Raw genomic sequence first — 25,389 nt, forward strand, 5'->3', positions numbered from 1 at the left:
TAAACAGATCCATTCATTTCATTCACTTTTGATGATCAAGTTATAAATTCTGTATCAATAAAACAATCAAACAGACAGCAAAAAAAATAATTTTGCTTACAATATGTCAGTTCGTTTATTCTTCATGAAAAAGAGCACCAAATAAACAAAAAAGAAATACTTTTCCACATATGTTTACATTCAGAGTTTATATAATTATGTTTTGAATTACCCACACAGTTTCATTCAAATTATTCAAATGTCGGTGGGAACTTTGAATGGACCGAGGTAGACAATAATCACAAGTAGTTATTAGTAGACAGATCAGATGGTGCAACTTCTTTAGTTTTTTATTTGTGAGTCATGAACTGCATGTGTCTTTGTTTTCTATAATTTTAATGTTTATTCCTAAAATTTACCCCAAACAAGTAATAAACCAGAACCACAAACAATAAAATAGCTTGTTCTCTTTAAAAAAAAAAATTCCTGGGATCAAACAGCTTTGATATCTTAGTATTTGTAGGCTTAAAATTCAAAAATTTAGTGTGTACCTAAACCAATAAATAAAGTGATATTTTCAAGTGTGAACACTGATATCAAAGGTACACTATTAGGGCTACCAAGAAAAATTAGGTCAAGATATAGATTTCTATAAGTCATTGTGGTATTATAAACATAGATGTATCATGCCATATCTGAAACATATCCCATAGGAAAGTGAAAAGTATGCCGCAGACCTGCCTCAGACCTGCCGCAGACTTTTAGTCTGCGGCAAAGAGTATGCCGAAGTATGCGGCAGAAAGAAATTTTGCTGCAGACTTGCCGCATACCAGTATGCCACAGGAACAGTCTGCGGCAGATCTGCGGCAGGATGAAATTTTGCTGCAGACTTGCCGCATACTAGTATGCCACAGGAACAGTCTGCGGCAGATCAGCGGCAGGATGAAACTTTGCTCCAGACTTGCCGCATACTAGTATGCCACAGGAACAGTCTGCGGCAGATCTGCGGCAGGATGAAATTTTGCTGCAGACTTGCCGCATACTAGTATGCCACAGGAACAGTCTGCGGCAGATCTGCGGCAGGATGAAATTTTGTTCCAGACTTGCCACATACTAGTATGCCACAGGAACAGTCTGCGGCAGATCTGCGGCAGGGCGAAACTTTGCTCCAGACTTGCCGCATACCAGTACGCCACAGGAACAGTCTGCGGCAGGTCTGCCACAGGAAATCCCATTAAAGTCTAATAGGGCCAATTGAAACCAATCATCTCATGCATATTCATTATTACTTTACACGTGTGACAGAAAAATACATTTATCATGATTTGTTAAGCAAATTAAGACAATGCACATCATTTTTGTGATTTCTATTTTCCTTTTGCCATTATTAACCAATAGATTATTTTGTCTGATCATGTTACAATTACATTCACGTTTAAGCAATAGATATATTGATTACTAACCAAGAAACAATATACATATTTAGTATATATATGTGTACGAGCCTGTGTCACTTTAAATGTTACTATTGAATACACTTCAAATGATCAATGTGATGAAGTTAATACAATTGAGAATGGAATATACCTAATTGGTAATATCGATATATATTGGTATTACCTAATTGGTAATATCGATATTGCCAATAGTGATTATGAAGTATCAATCAGTTTATCACTGGTTCTTCTACATGCATACTTTATTGCCACATACTGGATATGAAAGAGTATGCGGCAGGTCTGAAGCAGGTCTATATGAGATATGAATATTCATGACGAAGAGTCTGCGGCAGGTCTGCAGCAAGTCTGCCGCATACTCTTTCAGTATGATGAAAGAGTATGCGGCAGGTCTGCAGCAAGTCTGCAGCAAGTCTGCGGCAGACTCTTCATCATACTGAAAGTGTATGCGGCAAGTCTGCGGCAGACCTGCCGCATACTCTTTCAGTATGATGAAAGAGTATGCGGCAGGTCTGCAGCAAGTCTGCAGCAAGTCTGCGGCAGACCTGCCGCAGACTCTTCATCATACTGAAAGAGTATGCGGCAAGTCTGCAGCATGTCTGCGGCAGACCTGCCGCAGACTCTTCATCATACTGAAAGAGTATGCGGCAAGTCTGCGGCAAGTCTGCGGCAAAACTAATTTGCATGTGAAAAAGATGACTGTCTGCGGCAGGTCTGCTGCAGATCTGCGGCAAGTCTGCCGCAGGAGTATGCGGCAGGCTCATTTCTTTCCTATGGGATACCTTTGCTTAACATTCAAATAAACGTCTTTAAATGAATTGGTGAGACAAAAGCAGGCGCGGATCCAGGATTTCTTAGGGGAGGGGGCCCAACTTTTTTTTTTTTTTTGCTCCCGAAAATTTGAAAATCGCGCCGGCCGAAAAGTCGCTCAGTGGGGGGGGGGGGGGGGGGGGGGGGGGGGGGGAGGGGGGAGGGGGGGGTACAGAGCACAATTTTTTTTTTTTTTGCTCCCGTAAATTTGAAAAACGCGCCGGCCAAAAATTCGCTCAGTGGGGGGGGGGGGGGGGGGGGGGTGGTGAGCACATTTTTTTTTTTTTTTGATCCTCAAAAAAATTTCAATTTGCACCCCCCCTTGAGCGCCAGGGGGGGGGCCCAACCCCCAAAAAGGTAAAAATCACGTGATTTTACATGATTTTTTTCTCAAGGGGGGGGGGGGGGCCCGGGCCCCCCCCTGGATCCGCCACTGGACAAAAGGAACATTGATTTGAATAGAAAATATATTGTGCTCTATGACCTTTAGTCATAAACATTCTGCAAAGCATAAAGAATATTTCATAGTACAAAGTTGACAAAAAAAGACTTCAGTTAGTTGAAGTCTAGGGCATCAGAACCTATGACTGTAAAGTTTCACACATGATACCTGAAGGATATATTTTAAACACTCACCAAGTTTCATGGGTTTGCACAAGTCTGCAAAAAGGACTTACTGCCTTTAAGAGTAAAAATTGTGAGCTTAAAATTTACTTTATTGTTGTTGTTGTTGCTGTTATCAATTTTGTTAAAGCGACATAAATATCTTTCCATGGGAATAAGCTTCACCACGCAACCTTGAGGCAGGTACCTATTTTTGTTAGAGGAAAAAAAACAACTAAAGTGCTTCATAGTAGAAAGGCATCGTTGGAGCTCTGTGGTATGCTGGTGAAGGCTCTTGACTATCATATAGGGGTTCTGGGTTTAAATCCTTGCTCGGTCTTATACAGCCTTGGACAATGTGTTTTACCCATGTTTGTCCCTCTCCACATATTTATTGGGTACCTAGCTGTGCTAGGGTAATAACAATTGATCACCCACAGCAGGCAAGAGCTACATAGTGCGATAATAAAAACACTGACACTTGAACATTGCCTCCTAACCATACTAACTTTTCTGTGCCCTCAATTTCTTACAAGAGCATATTATCTCTTTGTATTCCCGTCATGCATAGAACAAAAGGAAAGAAAATATCTGTTTCTTACATTGTCTGTTTGGAGCCAAAGCCGCTCTAATGGGGTCACTTTTTCACAAAAAATCCCTAAACAAATGTCCCACTTTAACAAAAATACCATTACAAATGGATCTGTTTTATCAAAATTTGAAAAATGGGTTTTTTTTTGGATAAAAATACCCCAAAATGCCCCCTAATGGATAGGGGTTTTAGAGGCTTGATCGGCACACCCCCTTCCAAACCAACTCTGAGTATCCCCCCGGGTAACCCGTTGACCACTGAATTCTCTAATTCCAATAGGCTTAATACGGGGACCACCTGGCAGAGGGTTAACTGGCTTGTGGCTCAAAACAGACATGATATAAACACGTAAATAAATCAATTTGAATGCAGCATAAATAACACATTTATGGTGGAAACTACTTTTCATGCATAAATATAGAAATATAATGTATATACATACTGAAGGTGCGTTCTGAGGACATAAATTTTTCTTGAAATTTTCTGGCATGTTCTGCAAGTATCGTAAGGATGAGTTTCAGCCTTTTATTTTTTTTATGGTAATTTATGTTTGTATGTTTCAAATACTGGCATGAGTTTGACAAATAAGACTCTGCTCAAATTAACAGTGATCCCATAATGAATATGATGTATTGAAATCTTATGGATGATAAACAAGGATGAATTTTCTGATTTCTCATAGGTTTAATTTTACTACAAGTACAACTTAGGAGCAGTACATTACCACTGGTTGATGTGCTTTAGGTCATGCAGTCCCTGAACCTGATATTTTCATTGCTGAATTCAAAATCAATACTACAGATATAAAGCTTTCAAATACTGCTTTCACACATTGAATACGATTTACCTTAGAAATAAATTGCACTTTGGTGCACATGTGCATAATGATTTTCAAAACAACAATCCTTGTCAGATAGAATACTGCATGGTAACATCTATACCATAATGCCTTCACTTTTCAAACAATCTTATTAGGGAGATGATTTCTTGACGAATCATCCATTTTGGAAGTTTATTGATTCTCCATCTTAATACATTCATACACAAAGGAATATCTATCATATATGTGCAAAGCCAAAAATATATTATCCAGTAGCTCATGTACTGTTCTAAGTGCACTGAAGCTGAATGAAATATATCTATTTAGTGCTTCTTTCTAACAAAAAAGTAGAAGAGATTGACATTATGATCAAATTCCTTGAAGGCACTTGCTAGTCTCTCTCTCTCTCTCTCTTTCTCTCTCGTCCTCTCTTTCTCTATCTCTCTGACTCTCTCTGACTCTCTCTCTTGTTCTCTCTTTCTCTCCACTTCTCATTTCAATTCCTCCATCTGTTATCTCTTTCTCTCCACTTCTCATTTCAATTCCTCCATCTGTTATCTTTTTCTCTCCACTTCTCATTTCAATTCCTCCATCTGTTATCTTTTTCTCTCCACTTCTCATTTCAATTCCTCCATCTGTTATCTCTTTCTCTCCACTTCTCATTTCAATTCCTCCATCTGTTATCTCTTTCTCTCCACTTCTCATTTTAATTCCTCCATCTGTTATCTATGAGAAGATGAAATATTGCATATATCCTGAAGTCTTGAGCTGAGGCTAGCTTTGTCGGAGTCAGCGGAGCTGTGAATCTGATGTCTGCCTAGAGATGCTACATACATCTTCTTGTAGCGGCCTTCGTCTTGAGGACTGCATCGCAAGAACAAAAGCAAAAGATGAGGATAGAATGCAAAGATGAAACAAATAGAGATAGAAAGACAGACAAACAGAAAGTTAGAGAGACAGAGACAAGGAATGAGAGATAGAGACATTCATACAGATTTATAGAAAGAAAGACAGAGATCAGGATTTGTTGAACGATAGAAAAGGGAAACATATAATGAAGGGAGGAGATCAAAAGTATAGGAACAAAAGATAGGGAGAGAGAGAGACAGACAGAGACAGAGACAGGGAGAAGAAGAGAAGGAGAGAATGAGAGACAGATAGAGAGAGAGAGAGAGAGAGAGAGAGAGAGAGAGAGAGGGGGGGGGGGACATTAATAATTACACAATCAAATATATCAAGTGAATGCTTCTGCATATATGTTTCAAGGAAAAGTCTGAACTTCTGTAAAATGTATGCATTAAAATAATAAGTACTCGATAACATCCAAGGCAACAAAACCCATGCAATTATGTAAAACACCCTTGTTCCTAATAGTATGGCCAAGATTACATTGCTTCATGTATTCTCTCTGTATTATAGAGCAGCAAATAATAAAATTACTTTAGACAGTGCTTTTGACATTCATACATGTTCTACCAAACTGAAGTATTCCTATCAATACTAGCTATTACTCACCTCTGCTTGCCACCACTCATGAACTTGACCAGATGAAGCAGGACATACTGGAGACGACTCTCAAAGATGGTCAGCAGTCTCTTGACCTCATCCACTTCTGACTTGGTACCGGCTGCCACGTCCTCCTCCCCTACCGTCCCTTCAACGGCTCCATCATCATTGCCACCGCTGGCTCCTCCTACTGCTCCTTGTGCTTCAGCTCCGGCTCCCTCTCGTGCAGGATCTCCATCAGCTCCAGCTCCCTCCCGTGCAGGGTCTCCATCAGCTCCATGGCCCTGTTCTTCCATTGTTTTACTTCCGTCCGTCTCTTTCTCAGAGGTCGCATCTTCAGCAGTCGTTGCCTGTTCTTGACCCACATCGAGCCGCCTTACATCGGACGAACCATCACCGTGTCTCTCAGTAGACAGCCTGACATCAAGCTTCACATCTTCTACAGATTCATCACTCCCCTTAGGTTGTTTTTGTTTTACATCATCCCTACAGCTTCCGCTATCTTGCTTCCTCTGCCCTGTTCTAGGAAAATCTTGTTTGTTATCGCCTTTCATGGCTTTCTGATGTCTGCGTCCTCCTGCGTCTCCTTCGTTGGAAGCCACAATATCCTTCTTACTCAAGTCTTCTGTATCTGCAGTCTTTGCTACTATCTTGTAGCTCAGTTTTTCCAGCTGATGGATAACAGAACTGCAATCCAGAATGATGCCAAGCGCGCTTTCTAATGTCTTCACTTTGGGTCCTTTTCCTGTTTGATCTGTTAAATAAAGTAATAACCGTATCCATGAGTTAGTAACTTCTCGCTAATTAAAGCCTTGATTTTTTGATTTTGTTATTCTCATTGAAATGGAAGGGTATGGAAGTTTAATTTTTGCCTAGAATGCTCACATATATAAATGCACTACAGAAATATGCCTCGGAAACTCAGTTGGGAACAACTGATCCTTTTGTAAATCTTATTAAATATATGTATTCCTTGAAAATTCACATTTAAAGAAAGGTTAAGGACAGTGAACCATTAACAAATAATAATAACCATGAATGTTCAAAGATGGGAATATTTTTTTCTTTATTTTTTATTATTTTTTACAAAACTGTTAATTAAAACCTGTTATGGGTATAAGAAGAGACTCTTACTTTCAAACTGATGTTCTAGCAATGCCACCCTCTCCAGCTCCACTCTCAGTAGTTCCACAGGGCGATCCATTTCCTTGAAGAGTTTAACAGCCTTGGTGTAGTGAAGCTCAGCCAGCGTTTTAGTGTGCTTCTTCTTCATGTGGGAGGACTGGAAGAGAGAGTGAGAGAGAGAGAGAGAGAGAGAGAGAGAGAGAGAGAGTGACAGACAGACAGACATAAAGACAGAGAGGGAGAGGAGAGAGAGAGAGAGAGAGAGAGAGAGAGAGAGAGAGAGAGGGAGAGTAACATCAATGTCTTGAAAAAAAATTGGAGGCCTGTGTAAGTTCAACTGTACATACAGATATTGATAACTCATTCATCACTTCATCACTGTCACAAATCAAAAGTTACAATATAAATTAATATAAGAAATTAAAAATAACAACAATAAAAAAGACAAAAGACAAAGAGAGAATTGAGGAGGCTTTCCCAACTAACCTGATTTCTGATTGAGTTGTGGTACATGGATGCCAGTCTATGATGGATAGTAGCTGCCCTGTACTGGTAGAGAGGTTGTCTGCTGGATGATGTCTCCTCTGTGTCACACAGAGTCAATGCTTTGCTCATGAATTCCAACACATCCTTCTCAACCTAAAATACAAAGTAGGAAATAACGTTATTGCCTGTATGTGACAAGACTGTAACCATGTAGCAAGGGACTTCACTATAGAGTGGGGAGGGGAGGGGATTAAGGTATGATATTCCCCATTCAAAATGTCCGTCAGCAAATCAGAAATTTTATTAGTATTAGTGGTGAGTACTTAGAATTAACAATGTATTTTCTTTGCTTTTTATGTTTCTTTGTTTATTTTTATTTTTTTGCCAAATCATGCTATCAAAGATGGAAGAACTAAACTCCAATGGACAACAATCTGTTGACCTTATCAGATATTACAATGACTATTTAGAGCAAAATACATTTTCATAACATAATCATGTAATGTAGGAACATTTCGCAAATAGTTTCCAATAAAACCAGCAGTCTCCTTTTCCTAACCATTTCTCGCTCACATATGACATTGTAATCTGCCACATTTCTTTAAAAAAGCCTAAATTTATCAATTCACTTATCTATCTGTTATAAGACACAAAAATGTGCAGAGGGGTATGCTTGAAAAAATAATAATGATAATTAGATAAATTTATAAGCACAGCTACTTTACAAATATACTCTACTGCGCTGAAAAAAGTTGCATTGGTAAACCATGGCAGTTAACCGAGCCATATTTGCAGGGCTTAATTCATCCATGTTACCTCTGCAAGATTGGAGGTGGATACTGGAGGCTGATCCTGCAACAGACACGCCATGTTGAAATAAGTCGAGCACAGCTCCCACGTGATGGAATCCCACAATGCAACATGGCCGCTCTTGTTCCCCAGGATGTGAAGACCCCTGGCATAACACTCCGCCGCCTGTGAGGGGTTGGATAATCATGAAAGAAATCCATACAGCAAAATTTAATACAAAATAAATTTTCATTTCATTTCATTTAATTTCATTTTATTTCATTCGTCATAATGAACATACATGATTAAAACATTGATATTTACAGATAAGTAAAGTACATACAAATAACATAACGAAAGACAAACATAAAATACAAATATATATACGAATGAGGAACCAGCAAGAAAGAACATTTAAGTCTTGTATGGGGCTGGTCCCTAGCGACAATTTTAACCTATAACACTTAACACCTAACACCTAACAACTAACACCTAACATCTAACACCTGATTGCATATATAAAAACTAAAAATAAATACTACTCACAAAAACGTAATTGTTTGTATCTTCTTTTAAATGTATTCAGAGTTGGGCTTGATTTAACGTTATAATAACTGTGAGATCTCTATAAAGTAATAATGATAATGGATCAGAGTGAAGTGCTGTATAGAGCAAAGTAAAAATTGAATTGGCTTCGATTATAAAAACACAGTGGTATGGAGGGGCTGGCTAGAACAGTTTTACACTTAACACTGTGAACTGAAGAGAGAGCATACATTTACTGAAGAAAACAAGATCATTTTTAAAAAATAAATATGCTGCATATACTTTGTTTTAATCCACTGTTATTATACATACACAATTTTAAAATGGTAATTAAATTAATTGAATAAAATCAATTGAATTTAAATGAACATATCGAGGGTTCAGTGACACAAAGACAATATTTTGCCAAAATGAGTATTTGATATCAAAATGTTCAGAAAAATGTGGGCTTTCCAGGAAACACAAAGACTTAACTCCACCTAACACCCCATTGAAGTCAATGGCTAGTGAAACATAGACTTAACTCCTTAAGGCCCAAGTGCTCAGTGACACATAAACCCCTTTTTCTCAAAATGGCCAAAATGGAGTTACGTCTTCGTGTCACTGACCCCTCGATATGACATACCTTCAGATAATAATGTTTCTCCTTGGTACTGAACTCTGCATCTGGTCCCATGCTACCCCCGGAAGCATAGCTCTGGGCGCAGAGTCTCATCAGACGACCCATGTTGCAATTGAGAAGAGCCACGTTGGTAGAATCGGAAACCTCCTCAAAGGACTTCACACCGGTGTCAAAACAACGGTAACTCCCCTTCCACAGCTCCTGCTCAAACGTACTGGGCATCGATTCTGAACAGGAGTATAGAGAATACACATGCTTGTTCACACACCAATCTAATTTCATACCATTCTATACAAATGTGATAATGTTTTATGAAGTAAATATGTTTTCTAAACCTACCAATTATACCACGTATCTATAATAATATGTTAAGTTGTATGTACAATGTGAGCAAAGCAAATTTCCATTGGACAAGGAAATGAAGTTGAATTTCAAAGAGATAGAAAATTATATCCCTTTTGTTCACACATACGGTATGTCAACTACACTGTAATCCATTCTATTCTCTGCCAGGTAAAATTGGGTATTTTTCCAGGCATGTTTTTTTTTACATATTAATTCTGAATGAGAGTACAGAGAAGTTGCTCATTTGGTCTCAAATGAAGCTAATCTCATACATTTCCTTATTAATCGTTTTTAATCTTCACAGGAAATCTAAACAGGAAAACAACTAAGGTTGATAAACTGAATATTCCCTGAACCTCAATGCAACTACATGTACCTATGTAATAATTTTGTCTGGTTCCACAACAATATTATATACACAAGCTTCAGGCTTTCAGGTGCAGTGCTATAAAGGTAATACTGAAGTGTTTACATGAACATACAATGAAACCTGCTTTAGTGACCATACATATATCAAGACCACCTGCCTATAAAGACCACATTTTGGTTTCCCTTGAATATGGTTTCTCTTTGAAACTTGTACTAAAGGAACCTGTACATAAAGGCCAACTACTTATAAAGACCACTTTCATTGGCTCTCCTTGGGCGGTCTTTATAGACAGGTTTTTGCTGTACTTGCAAACGTTGTATATCTGTATTTCTCACCTTTGACGGAAGCCAGATTAGCAGCAGTGTTCATGAAGAAGACACCAAGCTCATTGCAAGCATTGCCGAGCTTTTGACCGACACCCCTCTTGAATGCTTTGGCCTTCTTCACCTCATCACCCAGACAAGCTTTATAACACTTGATGCTGCATTCCAAACAGTCTTCAGTATCTGTTTGAAATTCAGTTGCCCACTCATACTCTATATCAGGGAGATATAAGAAATATCAAAACTACTTCAATTTTTTTATACAAATTTCAACTAAAAGAAAAAATTAAGTGAAACAAAGAAAGCATGGCAGTAGATTTTACTTATCAACATTTACAAAGGTAGTCAGAAAACAAAAACTAATTAAACTGATAGTGTCATTGGTTCCATGAATATTTTGAAGTTCACAGACAATCTGATTTACTTAAATTTGAATATATTTAAATTCTTTTGGGAAATGAAATTTAAAAAACAAGTTTCAAAACAGGTACATGATCAATACCACTATCTTAATCATTAGAGTGCCAAGCTGATCAAATTTTTTTTTTCCCTTCTAGTTCCCTTTTTCTTTTCTTTTTATGTATAACTTTTCATATTTTAAAGAAAGAAATGTTTTCATATTGTATAAATTGTGCCGCTGGATTAGCTAGAAAACAGACTTCCAGGATTTTCTTTTCATGTGTGTATACTACAGTCAAGTTAATAAGACAAAGATTCAAGTATCAACTCCAAAATATGTGACATTAACATTATCCTCCTATGTGAGAGTATGAATCTTTTAATCTTTATTTCAAAGACTACAATGGCAAAAAAATTACATGCAGGTGGCAGGGGTCGTAGTGCCGGGGTGGCAGTTGTGAGGGAGTTTTCTCTGGGGGTGGTAGCGCATGCAACAAAGGGTAGATGAAGTTTGTCCTAGAAGCTACAAAAAGGGGTGTGGCAGCGGTGTGAAAGGGGTGTGGCAGGGGTGTGGCAGTGGTGCATACCATGGGATGTCTGCTGGATGATAGCCGTCTCTAGGATGAAGGTATCCATCTCTGAGATGTTCTGGTAGTCTTCGTGATGAAGATGCTGGTTGCTAGGGTCATGGGTCAGAAGGAGATAGGAATCGCCGCACATCATCAGAACATTGTACACGTTAGTCTCTCCACCGTGGGTCGACCTGCTGGCATCTAAATTTACAAGCGAAATATAAATAGATCAAAGGAAACACTACTCCTTATGCTAAAAATATACAGTCCATATCTGGGCCCTGTTTCATAAAACTTGTTATCAATAACAAGTTACAATAACTGTTTAAGCTACTAAAATCGAGGTGTTTGATTGGTTGGCCCTGTTTTGGCAGGCCCTGTTTCGTAAAAATTGTTATCGGTAACAAATTCTAAATATCTATGACAAATTTGCTCTCAGCCAATCAAATGCCACGATTTCAGGAGCTTATGCCAGTCATTGTAATTTGTTATTGATAATAAGTTTTATGAAACATGGTCTAGATGCAATAGATTCTAAATGGTTTCAGGTGTACTGTGGGTAATAACAGACGGTGTGGGCTCTGTTCCTGTGCATCTCAAGTATTTAACCTGTTGTATGAAACTATACTGTTAGATCAAGTACTAAAAACATGTGTTTCAGGTTCTTACCTAGGAATAAGGGAATAAGAAAGAGACCACAGAGATGGGACTGGGGTGGCAAAATGAGAGAGATACATAAAGAACCACAGAGAAGGATACAGTGAGATAAGAATGAAGATCTTGAGCGAGAGATATAGAAAGAGTAAGAGACAGAAGGGTAGCAAAAGGAAAATGAAAATTAACATTTGATACAATAAACCTCAGAACTTCATTACACAAGTGCATCAATTTTGTTAACTTACTGTGGCATTTGATAGCCAGCTGTGCCATAAGAAGCGCCCTGCCATGTTTATGCTCCTCCCATGCCAACGCAGTCAGTATGCAGTAGGCCTGATAAGCCTTCTCCAGCAGACGCAGACCCGATGTCTCCTGCCAGGAACCTGGAGGGAACGGTTTCTCCTTGGCCACTGCCTTGCTCCTGCTGCCTGGTGAGCGGTCAGACTCCACCAGGTCACTGCACTGTTCAACTCCAGCGGGTCCATCCTTCAGCTGCAGTTGGTCACTTGGAATTCCTGTTGATGATGTCTCGCAACTATCTTCATCCCTTGCTTTCGATTCATCTGCAGACTGAGAATACACTTGGTTTGAATCTCCTCCTCTGCCAATATCCATCTCTTGAACCAATGTCTCCAAGGATCTCTCAGTGTCCTTTCTATCCGCATACCTTTGGACTGACCCACCTACATCCTTGACATCATGTGCAACATCTCCTCCTACGAACAGGCTACCCTGACCCAAGTCCTGCTTCATAGTCCCATCTGCCCCACGAGCAGAGCTTTGTTCACCTTTCTCCCTTCCTGAAATGCTACTTGGCGATTGTTGATCTGCTGTTCGTGGTTCTGCTTTTCGTGGATCTGCTGCTCGTGGTTTGTCCCGGAGTGGGATGGCTTTGCTGGTAGGCAGGGGGCTACGGTCGGGTGTCGAAGGGGGTAAAGACAGTGACATAGCGGCATGGGAAGGTGGTGATGCTGGTGCTGGGTGTGCGCCGGTTGCAGTCTCGGGGATGCTGCTCTTTATCGCTTTTAAACCTGAAAGAAGGAAGAGCATGCAAGTGATTATCAATAATAATAATCTCATATCTGTAATCATACAGTGCTTAATATGAAATACTGTTTCGAAGCGCTTTACAGATATTATTACCTCGGTCATTCATGCACAATGTGCACCTTCTCCACTCCCTGGGGAGTGTTTCTACCTTAGGGTCAACCTGTTAAAATAAGATTTGTTCTTGTATCAATAGTTTTGATTCATGCATGACAGTCAGCTCAAAAATCTAATACCTGAACACAACATAGATCATCCTGACATTTGTTATTACACTGACTAGCATAATTTGACATTTTACCCAACAAATAAAATAAAAAGGAAGATTTTAAAAACAAACTTTATTTCACTCACATCAGCAACATATTCCAAAATCTGCCTGGCCTTCTCCGCCTTTGATGCATCCAATGATTTGACCTTTGACCTCTTATTGTCAATGTCTTTGCATTTCCAGGTCTTGCTGCTAGGGACCGTAAGATTCTTGATGCTGATTGGTGGGAGGACAATCTCTGGCCTCTTTGCCTGGTCGTCATCGACTGCATCGTTGGTTTCGTCCTCCACGTCGCTGCTGGTTGTCGAGCTCCCTGCGAATTTAGAAGTGAAGATTAGTTAATATACAAATAATACACAGCAGTGGGGGCATTAGTAAGAATTACCCACACAAGGTACCTTTGGAACAGTCTAACACGCCCGAGGCGACAGCCGAGGTTGTTTGGACTGTGGGTAATTTTACTAATGCTCAAATGAAGTGATGTGTTTTATTTGTTTTATAAAATGATGTTTTATTTGTTTTATAAAATGATGTTTTATTTGTTTTATAAAATGATGTGTTATAATATGATTTTACTAATGACCGGTCATTAGTATTTACTAATTTCTGGTCAGCATCAAAATTACATGTTAGGGAAAATAAATGCCTGGTCACGTGAACACTCTCAACCAATCATTTGATTAGGATCTGCTTCATCATCTTATAACAGTCACTAAACCTTCCTCGATCACAATACACAGCCTAGGCCAATTAAACAATCTGGGCTGTATACTGGGCAGGTACATGTACAAAGACCCTGTATTGTTAATTGTCCTCTTTTATGAATTAAACAACCACAGTGACACATGTTTGTATTTAATTTAACCAATATCATTTAAGAGTCAATGTTTTATTTGTGCATGTGGAATATTTGAAGATGGAAGAACCAGTGAATTATTTCCCTTAGGACTCTGATTAGGCAATAGAAAAGAAAACATACAATACTGCTTTGTCATCATAACCATCTTTTTTTAATTATGTCAGATATTTTTGACGGAGGCAAGGCCAACAGTAAGGAGAACAACAAAGGATGAACTAAATATATAGTAATGGTTTGGACAATACATTTTATTATATATTTTAATCATTACCGTTCCAAGCCGAGTCTGAACCATCATCATCTCCCGTGTTGCCATGGCGACTCTGCCTGGATTCTTCCATGAACATCCGACAGAGGATAAAGTTGGCTTGGGCCACAATCTGTAACAAAAAGACAGATCACTGCGATTCAATTTGAGGATACGATTAAAGGTATTGGGTAACTTTGCCTGACATCCCCAAACAAAATTATTGCTTTAGTCCATGCTGCAATCATAATTATAGGTCAGGCAGGAATCCCATGACATTTACAAGCCAATCGGTTGTTTGGTTATCAAGATATTTATGATTGAAAATTTAAATATGAAAACCGTTATGTTTATTTCAACATTTCAACATTATGTACTGGAGTTCAAGTTTGAAATTAAGAATACTATCAACAACAAAAAAGAGAAAAAGGAGAGGAGAAAGAGGAAACGTGAAAGGCTAGCAAGGATAATATTTTAAACAGTCTTACCTCTAAATGTTGATCTCTGCATTGAGCCAGTAAATAAAGGCACTTATTCAGAAGGTACACAATGATATGCTTGTTCCTATTGCATGAGAGAGAGAAAAAAAAAGACTAAATGATCATTCTGTTTTTGGTATAGATCATATAACACTGTGATATAACATCAAAATGCACTTTCAAAGAGCTACAGCTTTAGCTATGGCAACTATCTAATGCAGCACATTACAAAATTGTCATAGAAATCCTAACTCATAAACATTATCATTGTCTAATTTCATTTTCAACTGAATTTTATTTCACTCATGAAAACAAGACAACCAGACATATGATTACGTTGAAACATGTACATCAAGAAAACAACAGGATGTTATATTGTTGTTCTGGGGGTGTTTAGCTAAAAATGGATTTCCTAGGGGTTTGTTATTTCACCTGACTGCTAAGAAAGCATGTGTATGCTTGTAAGTAAGTAACCAGAGGACCGACGGCTTTAGGTCCACTCCGAGGGACCTGGTAACAAAGATAAATGCCTTACCAAAGGGCACTAGTGCACTGACTGGGTTTTGAACCCTGGACCTCCCGGTTACAAGACCACTGCTCGACCACTGAGCCATCGCACCTCCCCAAGGGTAAAAAGCGAGTTTTTGCTCGGCGACACAAGTGCTGACTACGGGGTACTTAAATGAGCTCGCCACCCGGTACTAGCTCGACTCCCGACGCAAATACGGCTGAATATCGTCGTAGGTTTGGATGCTACATGGATATTTTTGCTCTGAGTGCGACCCCCCGGTAAGATTAGCATTGTAGAAGGCCACGTCGCCGGTTGCGAAAACTCGCTAATATGATTGGTCAGGTGATTAACTCACTTGGCAGATATCGTGTCAGCCTGGGCCATGTTGTGGGCAACACGATAAAGCAGCATGGCTACCGGGACAACAAAGGGGTTGTCCCACGGGCATTCTGGGTGCTCGGTCATCAGGCTACTCAGGTCATACAGCTTGACCACATCATCGTTCTTGCCTAGGAGGAGAGATAGATGGTGAGAAAGAAAGATTTGTTGATGGATGTTTAGAAAGATAGATAAAAAACGGTTGGATAGAATGGATGGAAGCTTTGATGATTGGACATATGGATGGATGGAAGGGCGGAAAAATGGTTTAAGGGATGGTCGGAGGGATGGAGGATTGGATGGAGGGATAGATGGAGGGATGGATAGATAGATGGAGGGATGGATAAAAGGATCAAAGAATGGACAGGTGGATAGATTGAAGGTTAGGTTAGAAAGATGGGTAGATGAACATTGGAAAGATGGTTGGAGGGACAGATGGAAAGACGGTTGGAGGGATGGATGGAGGGATGGATGGATTGAAGATCAATGATTAAACATAAATTGAATGTTGGAAAGAGGGTGGATGGAAAGATAGATGGATTGAAGATCAATGATTAAACATAAATTGAAGGTTGGAAAGAGGGTGGATGGAAAGATAGATGGATTGAAGATCAATGATTAAACATAAATTGAAGGTTGGAAAGAGGGTGGATGGAAAGATAGATGGATTGAAGATCAATGATTAAACATAAATTGAAGGTTGGAAAGAGAAACGGATGGAGATGGATTAATGGATTAATTGTGGAAGGAAGGGTGGATAGAAGGATGCGAGGATGGGTAGATAGATACATGGAAGGAAGTGGGTGGGTGGGTAAACGGATGAATGGGATAATATAGGAAGGAAAAAGGATTGAAAGGGCGTTTTTCAATTAAGATTGAAGTAAACATAGAAGGGAGAAAGAAAATAAGTGAAACAAATATTTAAGACAGGAAATTAGACAGAACAAAGGAAGATTTGGGAGAGAGAACATAAATGTAAGAGATGGAAGGAGACAAAATTAAAAATGGAAAAGGATAAGTTTCAAAGGGTTAAAGAGAAGGATGAAGAAAGCTATATTTATTGTACAAGGAAGACATATAAAAACACAGCACGAGTCCCCTAGCAATGGCCTCGTCATGGTAATGCCCAATATAGATGCATGTCCTTCCTCATCTGGAAAACCTCTTGTATTTTCCTCAAATAGTTCTATAAAAAATCTGGTTTCATATAAACAATCCTTGATTCTATGACTATTACTGTGGTATTTGGATTCTAAGTTTGGTATAAAATATTGAAGCTTTCTTCCTTCCTAAAACACAAATATCAGTGTACATGGTGGAAGTTATCTAAATAGCAACAATTTTAACAATGAATAATAGAAATTAACCTGCAGCAGTTCAGAGTGCTCCAAAGGTCTCAATGAATTAAGCTTTTCCTTCTCTCATTTGCAAAACTTTTTTTTTCTTCCACTCTTTCCTGGTTTTCCTCCCCAATATGTATTTAAAATGAAACAGTGTAAATGAAGAATTACACCCCCCCCCCCCCCAAAAAAAAAAAAAAAAAAAAAAATCAACAAGAAATTGTTACAAAATAATTGTAATTATATATTTTACTCTGCATTGCAGAAGTAAAGACTTCCGTAGATATTTTTTATTGGGCCACTCTTAAGTCTTATTCATTAACCTAATGAATGGCACAATGTACTGCACAACAGAAATGGACTCAAATTTTCCTATGATTTTTGCATTTTCTGCTCGATATGAATGTCAGATCAAGCATCTTGGATTTAAAGATAAAAAGCAAAAATAAAACATCATTTAAAGATGACACTACACTGCTATGGGTTATCCCTTATACCTTATTTACGTATTTAAGTATAAAAACTACTTATACATACCCTTAAACAGCCAATACGTATGGCCCTCCTTGGTGCAGTTACTATTGATGAAGGAGAGGATGTTCTGAGCAATATCCTTCACAACCTGAAAGTCATTGTCAAGGTCATCAAGATTTAATACATCGTAAATACATACAAGAATATAGAAATCTGAACAAACATTGTCTTCATTGTTTAGGTTGTAAACAATGATAAGAATTTTAATGTACTCTTTTAGTCAAAATAAAAGCTGAATCAGCTTCAAATCGTAGACAATTGCACTACTGGACCCAGTCTTATAAGAAATTGCGATTAATTGGAACTTTTTTGCGATTGATATCAATCGCAACTATGTACATAAAAGATATGAGACTGCAAACTTGCATCTAATAGGAGGACTCGCGACTGATTTGGATCAATCGCAACTCTTTAAAAGACGGGCTTTGGTCTGCCATCACTACAATTTTGAGCCAATCTAGCCTCTATCATGTAACTATTCAGATCATTCGTTTATGTTTGAATGATCATATCAAATGCTACTGAAAATGATTAAAAATTGGATCGTAGTCAGATAACATTGATAGATAAAACTGTTTTCTATTTGTGTTTCATGAAACATGGTTTTGTTTGCCATGTCTCGCTGGAATCATTCTGAGCTGATAAACACATTTCCTTTTTGGTTCCCTTCATCTACACCTTATTCATAACTCTATCTTTGACTATCCATCTTATTATCAATCTAATATTGGCCTCTTTCATTGGGTATTTTGAACACCTTAAAAATAGAATAATTGTCAAACACAACTGCTTTTATAATAGTTTATCGATATTTGGTTTTTATCATATCATGTTATGATTATTTTTTTTCATATATGTATTCTATTTTATTACAAGTTATACCTTTTCCAATAAATAATTTTTTCAAATTCTTTAGCATGACCAAAGGCTATGTGGAAAAATCACAGGCATAAATCACGAGAGGGGAGGGAAGTGGGGGGGGGGGGGGTGGCCCTTACAACTATACCCCACTTTTCAATGAAAAAATAAATAAAAGAAAAAGAAATATATCAAACCTTACACCCATATTCATTTTTAGTCATGTATGTGTTCATGCAAGAAATCTCTGCTGCTAATTGTGGTCATCCCACACCCCTCCCTAAAAAAAACTCCTGTGAAGAGATATATGCCACTAGGGAATGTCTCCAATCAAGTAAAACAATCAAGTCATCAACAAGGAGAGGTTCCGATGATGAAACAGTTCAACACAGAAAATAATAGAAATAACGAGAATCTAATCCTCTTGGTACGTCAGTAACGAAGCCACTGCTGACGTCGTTAATGACTCAAGAACCAGGAAAACATGCTCTTAGCGGCACTAGGGCACAAGGGGGTGATTCGCTCTGGGCACGTGTGCCCTGTTTACATGGAGGCAAAGGAAACCCCTCAATGAGGCGAGTCTCAGAAAAATAAAATCCTTGATTTCTACAAACAACTTGTCTTGGAGACACGTTTCCATCAGCATCTTTGTTACAAATCTTACAAATTGTCTTTGATCGACTTCTGTACATGGGTATAAGCTCTATGATCATGCAAGGTTGCATGAAGACTTAAAAGAAGCAAAAATGCGTATTCAAGTACAATGAGGATTAACTGCACAATTAGCATGGCAACACATACGTATTTCTTGTCCATGGCAGATTAAAAGCTCATTTGTGACGTACAATTTGTCACCGTTATTGTGAACCTAACGAATCCCTACAGTAATATAAATAACGCGTTTCATAAAAACCGCCAACGAATTGGTAAAATTTTCTCATTAAAAAAAATTGATGACCTCGTATTGTATTGTATTTATTTTCCAATCATATTAAAAAGACAAATAACATATGACATAAAACGAAATGAAACATAACAGAATTAAAAAAAAAAAAATTACATGTGTATATAGATTGCTTAAAAATGATTGGCTGGATTGCCCGTTCAGTGTCATAAAAATATATGACACTGTTCTTCCTGGGGGTCCAGGTACAATTAAAAGAAACATTACGTAAATAGAAATTTTAAAAATAATGCACAAGCTGCTGAGTATAACACTTGCATGTCCTCTTTCGTGTTAACCAATGAAACAAAACAATTAAAAGCAAGAAAAGGCTATACATTTACAATTGCTGAGATTTGCGGATAATTAACCCGCTATGCGCGAATCAGTAAGAGGAACGACTGCAAGAAAGAGAGATAGAGAGAGAGAGAGAGAGAGAGAGAAAGGGAGAAAGAGAAATGGAGAAGAACTCTCTTGCAAAGCGTGTGGAAGGCACATGTAACGCCTGGCGCGTCCGGGGAAAGAAATCAAAGCAATTGAATAGGTGAATGAACAAGTACAAAATATGCTACCTTATTCACGGATCCCGGACGCGCCCAGCATAACACCATGTAATTCCAAACCCCACGCGAGAGACCCGCCCACTATGTTGTCTAATTCTCTATCCGACAATCGATCCTCAACTATAAACGTCAATAAACGATTTTCCCTATGAGGCCAAAATTTATACACACGCCATCATCAAACGCTAATTAAAAATGCCATACGCACACCTGACAACAAACTATCGCACCCCAATAGAAGGTACGCAGTGCTTGTTGCCAGCCGGGACAAGTTAAAAAGCTTATCCCAGCTAGCAACGCAAATGAATGCAATTCGCATTCCGACCATTGTGATGCGGCCGCTCGCTATCAGGTGATTACATAGCTTGTCCTAGGGCAGGCATGAGTAAACTTGACCACAAGAGGAAAACGGTGTATTGCCGCGTACCAAGCAAAACAAACCCACAAATTTGAGCATTCAGCCATCGTGCAGTAGAAAGAAAGACGAGGCAAAAAATACCATACACTTTCGGGCTAAACGAAAGAAAAAGCATCAATAGTTTCAAACAGCAGCTTGATTTACACAATTATGTTTACATACACAAGTAGAACTTAAATACATGTCTACCCTAATTACTAGTAATGTGTCCCCCCCCCCCCCCCCCCCCCCCCACAGCTAAGTGTAACTTCTGGCAAGGCATAATACCACTGAAAGTCTAGGCAAGATCAATGAATGGCAGATAGTTCTTTGCAAAAAACACTTAAGCTGTTGGAGAGTTTAATATTGTTAGGTAAGCCGTTAAATTCTCGCGAGCCTCTATATAAAAACATTCTCCGACAGCTCTCGGATTTCGGTTTGGGTAGAGCTAAATTTCCCCGGGATCTCAACCCGTATAAATAATTATTATAATTAAAACGATCCTTCAAATAAGAAGGGGCAAGATTGTGTAATGATTTGTACACCATCGTGAGCAGGTGTGACTTTCGTCTAGATTGTAATAAGGACCACCCCAATCTTCCGTGAATTTCGTTGTTAGAAATATGATCATAGGGGTTTACACTTAAAAGAAGGGGCAAGATTGTGTAATGATTTGTACACCATCGTGAGCAGGTGTGACTTTCGTCTAGATTGTAATAAGGACCACCCCAATCTTCCATGAATTTCGTTGTTAGAAATATGATCATAGGGGTTTACACTTAAAATGATTCGACCTGCTCTATTTTGTAATTTTTGGAGTCGGTCAACATGTTTCTTGCTAGCGGAATCATAAACAATATCAGCATAATCAAACAGGGGTAAAATTATTGAATTGTAAACTAACTTTAATTGAGTTTGAGGTAAACAATGGCGGAGTCGGGCAAGATAGTTAACTGTTTTTCCAATTTTCTTACACATTTCATCAATATGAATATCCCATTTTAAACGAGGATCGAGCTGCATACCAAGGTATTTAACCACGTTTTTCTGTGTAATAGCTTTGCCAGAAATTTGAACATTAAAAATATTATATTTTGATAACATATAACTTGATCCAAATAACATGCTAATAGTTTTCTCAACATTAAGGCTAAGTTTGTTCTGACATAGCCAATTGTGAACATTGTTTAAATCAATATTTAGGATTCTTTGAATATTACAGACATTTTTATCGGAAAAATATAGCACAGTGTCATCTGCATAAAGATGAATGTTACAATGTTTTACTCTGTTAACCAAATCATTTATATAAATCGTAAAAAGCAGCGGCCCGAGGGTTGACCCTTGAGGAATTCCATAATCGACATCTAAAATGTTTGAAGAAGTAGAGTTCAAACAAGTAAAAATTTGACGGTTGCATAAATAAGTACGAAACCAGTGTAACACGTTGTCAGTAACTCCCAATGACTCGAGTTTGTTTAAAAGAATATTTACGTCAACAGTATCAAAAGCCTTTTTAAGGTCAATGAAAACCGCTCCAGTGTATAAACCTTTGTCCATGGATTCTAACCATTCATCGGTAACCTTCAATAGAGAAGTCATAGTTGAATTATTTCTAATGAAGAAAACAAAGTATCATATTTAATCAAATCAAATGACAAGGAACTGTGAATATATACAGCCACTCCCCCACCATGTCGGTTTCTGTCTTTTCGAACAAGGTGAAAATCATCAATATCAAGTTCACTATGGAAAACTGAGTCATCAAGGAAAGTTTCATTTAACGCTAATATATGAACTTGATTGTTATGCAAAAACGATTTAATCTCTTCAAGATTTCGATAAAGACTGCGAATATTAAGATGGGCCAATTTAATTCCCTTACTTTTAAAACAATCGTATTGCACTGAACAAAAATTATCACATGAACTCTTATCCTTGACTATGTCGTCTTCACATGGTAAGTTGACTGTATTATCACAGCTCTTGTCAATTGATGGTAAATGAGTAAAAAGACACTTCGTACATTGCCAATCTATGAAATGATGTGTTACATCATCATATAAAGCATTGCTTATGAATTCACATTTTGTATGAGCCCACTGATTGCAAAGTGTACATTGTAAAGCCCTTTGCTTACATGTTACATTAACAGAGCATTTAGAACAAGGGTACTGCCTAACCATTTAGCCCCTTATAAAAGTATAATACAGAAATATATGGAAAATACAAAGTTTATATACGGAATAAATTAGGCATGTACAAATACCAATATTGATATTTGTTAGTATGAAGTGTAAAAATTGAGAAAATTAACAATGTCTAACTTGAGAGTTAAAAGGTTCAATGAGACTGAACAAGTTCGGAAAGGACTGATTTAGACTTATAAAGATCTAACCTCATTAACAGCATGTGTACTCACAATATATCCATTTCAGTGCGATTTTGATTTGTCAAGTGACATGACGCGAGAAAACTCTGTGTCTCTTGTAATTGATACTCGGACTCCGTCTGCATTTCTCGCGTATATTTTACCGTTTTCTGTCCAGGCTCTGGTTACGAAGCTGAGTTTCTTTACTTTCCAGAATAATTTATTTCTTTTCCTTGTAAGGTTCTCGTTGATGAAAATGCGATCTTCATCCTTGCTGAACTTGAGTTTGAATCTTGCACGATAGAGAGCTTCGCGAGCTCGATGGTTGGCAAATTTCACAATGATGTTCCGTGGTCTGGGTTTTGTCGAGGTCGATGTCGATGTTGAAGTGGGCGGCTGTGCAAGGCGATGACTCCTGTCGATGTCGCTCGCGGTCACCGTCACTCCTAGCTTTTTGTTGCAGATGTCCATAATAATCCCGTCGGTGTTCTCTTTCTCCGACTCGCTGATACCGTTGAAGATAAGACAGTTCCGCCTGGAGTACTGCTCTGCTTCGTCCAGGTTTGACTCCATTTCATGAATTTGTGACTGCAATTGGGAAATCTGGTCGTTCAGCGACGAAGAATCGAAGTTGATGGAATCCACTATGTCATCACGAATCGATTGACCAATTTCCTTCATGAGGGTTGACTTGATGGACGACACTAAATTCGTAACAAAATCCATATCTGAAAGAAGTTCATGCAAAGCCTTCTTGATGGCTTCAGCTAGGTTGTCACTAGTATTACTATTATTATTAGAGTTGTTTGACGGCGGCAAGAAAATGGCTGACGGTGAATTCAGTGCAGAACTGAGTGCAGAAGGGGTGCCTCGGCCGTTCACTCTCGCCGTGCCTTTGCGTGTAGCGTTTATAGACAATGGGGTCGGAATGTGAGGAGTCTGTTGTTTACGGGAGTTTGAATTTGCCGGGCTATTGAATGCTGGCGTGCCCGGGCTGCTGTGGGGTGTGCCGTGGCTATGCACACGTTTGGTCTTCGTAGGTCTGTGTTTCTTCGACATGGCGCTCCCTGATCCAAAAATATGGCAAGGCAATTTGCAATATGATGATAAAAATCAGGGCACACACTCACAAACTCGTGCAAGCTAAAATCTGTTTGAAACCGCTAACAAGAACATGCTGAATTTGGTCAAAAATAAGGTAGAACAGAGAAGAATCAAAAAGTACGTCCGTCCATCGTTAGCACAGCTAACAGCTATCTAGACACATGGATGATCTTTCATCCTACGTGTATGGGGTTAGCGTGACTCAGGAAACCTCTCAAAGAGAGTCACACAGCATGTCAGAGATCCATTTCAATAAACAACTAGATTGGAATATGAAAATCAAGCCTCCACCTCCATCTTACAAATAATTCATGGCCTTTTCACTGGATGCTGCATGAGAACATTCAATTTGACCCTTCAATTTATGATCACCTGTGTTTGTATCAAATGTTTTCTTAATAAGATGGTAATGCAATACAGTTCATTTTTCAAATTCAAAGCCTTCCCAGTTTGTTGTTTCATTTACATTTATCAAGTACAACATAACTTCATGAATATTAATGAGTTTTCCTCTGGATATGGAGGCAGCCATGCATCTCCCATGCATCCCCAACGGTCCCTTTACCTAACTATGATCATAAACATCAGTACAACGTTGACAGTGAATATCATGGACAACTTTTAATAGGTTGAAAGCGAAAATATGAAACGAATTTGTAATCAATCTGACATTAGCCAGGATATTAGTCTTCTAGTTTTCTTTTTTGAAAGTGGAACATTTGATCAGAAAGCGTTTAATCGCAACTCTTTAAAAGACAGGCCTTGGTCTGCCATCACTACAATTCGGAGCCAATTTAGGCTTTCCGCCTCTAAGTTTTCTTTTTTGAAAGTGGAACATTTGATCAGAAAGCGATAGGGGAGGCTGAATTGAAATGAAAGATAGCAAGTCAGAAAAATAATAATGAATAGGTATTAAAGATTAAATTTAAACACAGAATTAGAAAGAATATAGAAACCATAAACATCTGAGGGGAGGGCACCTCTACTCTTAAAGAGGAATTTAAATCTAATATTTAGTCGGTTTTACTAAAAGTAAAAAAATGAGAGAAACAAATTAGTGAAAGTTTGAGCAATATCCAATAGAAAATGAGAAAGTTATGAATTTTTGCAGTCGTCATCATTGAAACACAAATTGGCAACACTGGGTTGTATACAAAAATTCTATTTACAAAAACCATATTTAGGGTGAATGTATGTTTGAAAATTTTCTTAAGGGAAAATATGACATTTTGAAGTTTTTTAGTACAGAGGGAATAGGAGGGGAGATCGCAAGATATGTCACGGAGTTGCCAATTTGTGTTTGATTGATCGTACATTAAAAAATTCATAACCTTTTAATTTAAATAGGTTTTTAGGTCAAACTTTCATTGACCTGTTTTTCTCATTTATTCCATTTCTGTTAAAACCAACTATCTAAATATCAGGGCCGTCTTCCCCTTTAAAAGCACAACAGTTTTTTTAATTAGCATCGCTTCTATGGCCTCTG

General features: G+C 38.3%; 1 protein-coding gene across 3 annotated transcripts in view; it reads right to left on the reverse strand.

Annotated features, from left to right (window-relative positions):
- Positions 1-4,950: 4,950 nt before the first annotated feature.
- Positions 4,951-25,389, reverse strand: part of LOC100890727 (erythroid differentiation-related factor 1) — a 40,739-nt gene continuing 20,300 nt past the window's right edge. The window contains exons 9-22 of one of the 3 annotated variants that reach the window (XM_030980728.1): positions 17,671-17,755; positions 15,771-15,924; positions 14,914-14,989; positions 14,450-14,558; positions 13,402-13,632; positions 12,247-13,032; positions 11,360-11,545; positions 10,386-10,586; positions 9,339-9,562; positions 8,195-8,353; positions 7,379-7,531; positions 6,902-7,049; positions 5,777-6,521; positions 4,951-5,125 (exon numbers count right to left, since the gene is read on the reverse strand). In XM_030980728.1, coding sequence (XP_030836588.1) covers positions 4,984-5,125; positions 5,777-6,521; positions 6,902-7,049; positions 7,379-7,531; positions 8,195-8,353; positions 9,339-9,562; positions 10,386-10,586; positions 11,360-11,545; positions 12,247-13,032; positions 13,402-13,632; positions 14,450-14,558; positions 14,914-14,989; positions 15,771-15,924; positions 17,671-17,755 — 3,399 coding nt within the window. In that variant the 3' untranslated portion in view covers positions 4,951-4,983. Of the gene's footprint in view, positions 5,126-5,589; positions 6,522-6,901; positions 7,050-7,378; positions 7,532-8,194; positions 8,354-9,338; positions 9,563-10,385; positions 10,587-11,359; positions 11,546-12,246; positions 13,034-13,401; positions 13,633-14,449; positions 14,559-14,913; positions 14,990-15,770; positions 15,925-17,670; positions 17,756-25,389 lie in introns of those variants that run through there. The other 2 variants (XM_030980730.1, XM_030980729.1) reach the window with 2 other exon arrangements.

Source organism: Strongylocentrotus purpuratus, unplaced genomic scaffold, assembly GCF_000002235.5.
Source record: "Strongylocentrotus purpuratus isolate Spur 01 unplaced genomic scaffold, Spur_5.0 spur5_scaffold_11, whole genome shotgun sequence".
Classification (NCBI taxonomy): Eukaryota; Metazoa; Echinodermata; class Echinoidea; order Camarodonta; family Strongylocentrotidae; genus Strongylocentrotus; species Strongylocentrotus purpuratus.